General features: G+C 38.4%; 1 protein-coding gene across 5 annotated transcripts in view; it reads left to right on the forward strand.

Moving 5' to 3' along the window:
- The window catches only part of ZNF385D (zinc finger protein 385D), a 412,422-nt gene extending 406,842 nt beyond the window's left edge, over window positions 1-5,580 (forward strand). For all 5 annotated transcript variants that reach the window (XM_039713027.1, XM_039713000.1, XM_039713010.1 and 2 more), the window contains 2 exons: window positions 239-340; window positions 5,285-5,580. In XM_039713027.1, the coding sequence (XP_039568961.1) occupies window positions 239-340; window positions 5,285-5,518 (336 nt within the window). In that variant the 3' untranslated portion in view covers window positions 5,519-5,580. The remainder of the gene's footprint in view (window positions 1-238; window positions 341-5,284) is intronic.
- The last annotated feature ends 420 nt before the right edge of the window (window positions 5,581-6,000 follow it).

Genomic DNA, 6,000 nt, shown 5'->3' on the forward strand with positions numbered 1-6,000 from the left:
AGGACTAATGAAAATTACAGTCCCAATATGTGGTGCACAAAGGATCCTTCAAACTTCAAAAGAGCTATTCCTTCTCATTATTGAATTAGTCAAGGTAATGCTGCTGTAGAGCAAAAGCCTTTCATATTGGAGCAGTAATGTCGTGTAAACCAGAACCTGAATTGATCTGTTGTGGAAATATCAACTATTACCCTTTGTTTTCTTCCTTTCCTCCCCCCGCCCCAATATATTTTAACAGCACATAAGCAGTAGAAGGCACAAAGACAGAGCTGCTGGGAAGCCACCCAAACCTAAATACAGCCCTTACAACAAACTCCAAAAAGGAACACATCCGCTAGGGGTAAGCCAATCACCCTTTTTTATTTGACTTTTATTTTAATCCTGATGAATAGGATTTTTAGAAAATGTAAGTGGGAAAATATTTAGAAGTGGAGTAATAGTGTATCAAGTACAGGAAGGGGCCACTGGAAGCCTACAAGGGATTTTTTTTGTATTCTTTAAGGCGTGTTTACTACAACCTTGCTTTTGTAGCTACTCTGAATAACCTCACACAATAAGCTTGTTGCAAAGGTCACTAGAGAACAAGAGATGGAAAAAACCTCCAGATGTCAAATAGGATTTTTCCAGTTTTCACCAAAGACAATAGTGATGAAATAACTAAACAAAACTCTATAAAACATAAACAATTCATTCTATCCTTATTTAGAGAATTATTGAGATAACAAGTGAAACTATTAAAAAAATCTGCCTCTTCTTTCATTCAACTGTTTCAGAATGTTTCTGGTCACATTTTGAACTGCCAAGATAAACCATCTGAAATTGGACACAATTCTTACTAGCTCCAAAAGCTGAGAAACTTTTTTTAATAAAAAACTTTCTAGGATGCTGCCACTAGTTAAGAATCAGCTTATATTATGGGTGGCATAGTGAAACACCTGACGTTTATCTTCTCCATCAGTTAAACTGCATAAATGAGTATTTTGGCCACAATAACCCCCTGTAGCATTATAGGCTGGGAACAGTGTGGCTGGACAGTGCCAGGCAGAAAGGGACCTGGGGGCACTGGTTGACAGCCAGCTGAGCATGAGCCAGCAGTGGGCCCTGGTGGCCAAGAAAGCCATTGGCATCCTGGTCTGTGTCCGGAATACTGTGGCCAGCAGGAGCAGGGAGGTCATTCTCCTACTGTACTCGGCACAGGTGAGGCCACACCTTGAGTGCTGTGTCAAGTTCTGGCCCCTCGCTTTAGGAAGAACCTTGAGACACTGGAGCACGTCCAGAGGAGGGCAATGAGGCTGGTGAGGGGCTAAACACCCCCAGCTCCTCAGTCATTCCTCACAAGCCCTGTGAGGAATGACTGAGGAGCTGGGGGTGTTTAGCCTGGAGAAAAGGAGACTCAGGGGTGACCTTATTGCTCTGTACAACTGCCTGAAAGGTGGTTGTAGTCAGGTGGGGGTCGGTCTCTTGCAGCAGGCAGCAATTGACAGAACAAGAGGACACAGTCTCAAGCTGTGTCAAGGGAAATATAGGTTGGATATTAGGAAAAAGTTTTTCATGGAAAGAGTGATAAAGTACTGGAATGGCCTGCCCAGGGAGGTGGTGGAGTCACCATCCCTGGATGTGTTTAAAAAAAAAACTGTATGTGGCAATCAGTGCCATGGTTTAGTTGAGGTGATAGGGTGTGGATTGGATTCAATGATCTTGAAGGTCTTTTCCAACCTAGTTATTCTGAGAATTCTGTGAATTCTGTGAATTCTGTGAATGTTATATCTGTTGCTTTGTAGGGTTTTATAAATGGTTCTGGCAGAGGGAATGTTGATTCATTGTCCTCATAGAGATTAGCCTCTTATGCCTTGACCATCTTCTCTGATGCAGGCACAATATAGAGCTATGGAGCGCTTTTTTGGGGTTTTTTTTCCTGTGAAAACCCATTTCTCTTTACATTGAGTTAAAGCTCTTGGCAACAGAAACTGTTTCCTTGTTGGGGCAGTCCTCGTGAGTGGCATATTCATGCAGGATTCAGTTGCAGAATAAAGCAGTGCACTATTCTTGTAGATCCACTAATAGGGAAATAGCCCCATAGGGTTTCTCAGTCTTTCTCCACAAGAAAGTTCAAGGTCTTCAATACAAACTATACTGAAAGTAATAGAAAGTATGTAATAGGGTAAGTAAGATATGGAATCAGGAAAGCCTTTCTGACAGGATTGTTATTCCTTTAGAAAATTCATTATTTTTCACGGGATAAAAACAACTATTACATTGTTGTTGTGGTTGTGCACAGCTCTCTACCAATTTATATAATGGTGATTTCTGAGAACTCCAGCCAAGGTTCAAGACAAATAACAGCAGTGTGTCCTTTTCTTTCTCCCTCAATCCCAATTGCTCACAATATACAGGTCAGGCTAGAGGGCATCAAAAAGGCAAAAGGGATTTAAGAAGGAGAGAAAAAACTAGCAATAAATGAACAGATATATGTAGTGGAATTGTGGATTCAATAAGAAAAGAGAGACCAGTTCTCCATTTAATCTTTTTGGTTTTGAATATAAAAACTTCGGGAATTGTTGTCACTTGAATTGCAGAATAGCACCGCAACAAACCAACTAGTTTCACCTTTAATTTAATGCTCTTTCTTTACTTTTCCTTTATTACCTCTCCCAAGCTGAAACCAGGATGCTTCCCATTAATATTTCAAGCTATTTGTCCCCTAGTTTACTTCATTGGAAATGAAACAAGTAATGGTTATTGTACTTCTAATGTTGACCTGTGAGTAAATTAGAGGTTATAAATGAACATGCAAGGCACTGCATATGTTAAGTATTACTAGTTTTGCAGCTACCTTGAAATCAGAATCATGTTGATAAGTGAACTGAAAAGCTATCTAACTAGAAATAATCTAGTAATTTAAATAGAACTACCTGATTCCTCCAAGAATGGCAAGAAAGCCTTAGTCTTTTAATAGAAACAGTCACATGAGATCTTTGTTCTTCATTACACAAAATGTATGGACATCACCAAATTTGTCTACAGAAATTTAAAAAAGACATGCTATATTTTCATTGCTTTTCTAGACCAAAAACCTGATTTTACCATGTTTTCAATATCATTGGTACTTCTCTGTCTGTTCCAGATTTACATGCTTCTGAGACAGAAAAATTATACATTCCCACAGTGATATTTCAGAGTTTGAGAAGTCTTGTAGTGTTGGGACTTGCTTGCTATTTCTTCAAGCCACACTGTCCAGCATCATAAAATATGGCACTGGAGAAAAAATGGTTATCAAGCACTGTATAGTCCAAACTTTCTGCAATAAAATAGCTGTTACAAAAAGCATCCTTCACTGGCAACTCTAAACCAAAGAGTACTTTGTACTCAGGGTTACTTTTTTTCCTCAGGGTTGTTTTGGGGTTGTTTTGTTTTGTTTATCCTGTTTGGGTGGGGGGTTTTTTGTTTTGTTTTGTGTTTTTGTTTGTTAGTTAGTTTTTAGTTTGAAGAATTTTTCTATTCTAAATAAGGCTGTAAAAGATATTGATTAAAAAATGGAAGAAGGGAGGAAAAAGTCATATATTCAGCAAAGGAAGAAGGCAGTTTGGATCAGCGAGCATAACACTGATCAAGGAAAAATCAGATCGTTGCTTTTAATAGGCACCATCATGAATTTTATATCTAGCATCTATTATATCCTTTGTTATAGAGAATTAAAGAATTTGGTTTGATCTGAGTATTTCTTCCAGAGATTTAAAGGGCCTGGAAGCCAGCAGTTTTGCCAATAGGTACTGGGAAAAATAAAAATCCTCAATCCATCTGGCCAGTAAAGAACCAACAGACCTTTTGGAATATGGTGATAATGTAATGATGAAACTCAGTTGTGGTTCATGCCAGAGTACTCCTGTCCTTAATTTCTGATGATTAACACACTAGGGTTCTGTTGAGTTGAAAATGTCAGAGTTACTTGAAAATCTCTTTCAAGTCAAAAACGAGAAATTGTGTTTCCTTGTAAGTAAAATGTGTCTATACTTCCACTGAGATGTACCACAGCGTAGTGCATATATTCTGTATATTCAATACCATGTAGTAAGGTTTATGCCCTTTGTAAGAGGCCTCAAATCATACTAGGATACAGACCCACCAAAAGTCCATCAGAAACAATGGGAACTTTTCTTTGTCAGTAAATGAAGTTTCTAATCTTATCTCAGAGTTATAAAAACGGGACTGCAAAGGTATTCAGGCTCTTGGCATCTCCTTAGGAACTTGAAGTTCTACTGAAAACTAGAGAAATCTATAGAGACTACTCTGATGGTCATTTGTACGCATCCCAAATGTAAATTTTCTTAAATATTACTGAACCTCTTGTGAGTATTTTCAGTCTTGGAAAAACTTCAGGGTTTGGGGGTTTTCCCTTTTTTAGAAAACTCTTAATGAGGGGGTTTTTGATTTGTATTTGGTAGTCCACAAGAAAATCATATTATGATTTAAAATGTTTTTTAAGAAGAAACCTCAGTGACAGGAACAGAAATATCATAGTTTGGCAGAATACTACTTTAAAATATCTACCAGGTTTTCACAATCCTTGTAAGAATGAACACGGTCTTAGTGGAAAACAGTTGAATACACAGCAGAATTATATGGGACAGTGCCCATTTAAACATGTGAAACACAAGAGATTTTCATAACTCATGAAAGATAAAATTGGTTTATTTGCTTGTTATTAGAAGCAGGAGTAAATGAAGAGGAGCTGTATGATGTTGCAAGCTGGACTCTCTCAAAACCATGAAATGACCCCCCAGAGTCTCCACAATATGGAGATCTTAATTTTATGTAGAACTCTCATCCTAATAATTAAAAGAAAAGTATCTTGCAAGACTAGGGAATAAGATATGTTTTCATTCCGCACTGGTCTCTACATTCAGCTGTCCAGATGGAGATCTATTGATCGATATCTGATCTTTCCTTGTTTAATTGTTGCAGGGTACATGCAGCTTTACTTTGGTGCAGATTCCCCAGTCCCATTTTAGATTTGCTTTGATTTCTAATCTCATATTAAATTGTGAGTGTCAGCAATTAGGTGTGAATACTGGAACTCTTTGTCCCCAACCAAATCCCTGTACCTTGTCCACGGGGGAGGTTGTATCACCTGTTACAAGTCTGTAGCTCACAGAGTCAGTAACCACCTCGAGGCCTCTCTTGCTTGATTCTGCACATATAATCTTAAATCAAGGTCCCTCTCACGTAGCTAATATGAAAAAAAATTATGTGTCTCTGTTTGTTTGTTTTCTCTTCTTCCCCACAGGTAAAATTAGTATTTTCAAAGGAACCTTCAAAGCCGATGGCCCCACGAATCTTACCAAACCCGCTAGCAGCTGCAGCAGCAGCTGCTGCTGTGGCTGTGAATTCCCCCTTCAGTCTTCGCACAGCCCCAGCAGCCACCCTTTTCCAGACTTCAGCACTTCCTCCAGCACTCCTACGACCAGCTCCTGGGCCTATACGGACCACCCACACTCCCGTGCTGTTTGCTCCTTACTGAACTCCAAACAGGAATTAATTGTACTGCAATAATTTTTCAAATCAAAACAAACAAAAAAAAAATGAAAATCAAGAACATTGAACTATGCAGTGTTTATTTATAGTTTAAAGTATATATGAAGAGCCAGAACTTTTGATAGAGAACTGAACAAATTCTGAAAGGGGGAATGGGTGGTATTTTCTCCAGATAAGAACATTTCTCTTGAGCATTGATCGTTTTAGAACTGATCTCCAGCATTGACTTGTAGTGACATATAAAACTTACAAAGCCTTTTGACTGTGCATTTTAGCACATATTTCCCTGCAATGTCTTTCCTGCTTTATGAAACAACTTACACATTTGTCTAAAGGGCATTAACTGGTTCCAATGTATATAAAATACTTTATTCTGTAGATTAAAGAAGAAGGAAAAAAAAAAGAAACACTGTGAATAGTAGTACCCTTACCAATCCTCCTGCCAAATCAGCAGTTACTGGGTATTTA

Source organism: Passer montanus, unplaced genomic scaffold (genome assembly GCF_014805655.1).
Source record: "Passer montanus isolate IOZ18808 unplaced genomic scaffold, ASM1480565v1 scaffold10, whole genome shotgun sequence".
Taxonomy (NCBI): Eukaryota; Metazoa; Chordata; class Aves; order Passeriformes; family Passeridae; genus Passer; species Passer montanus.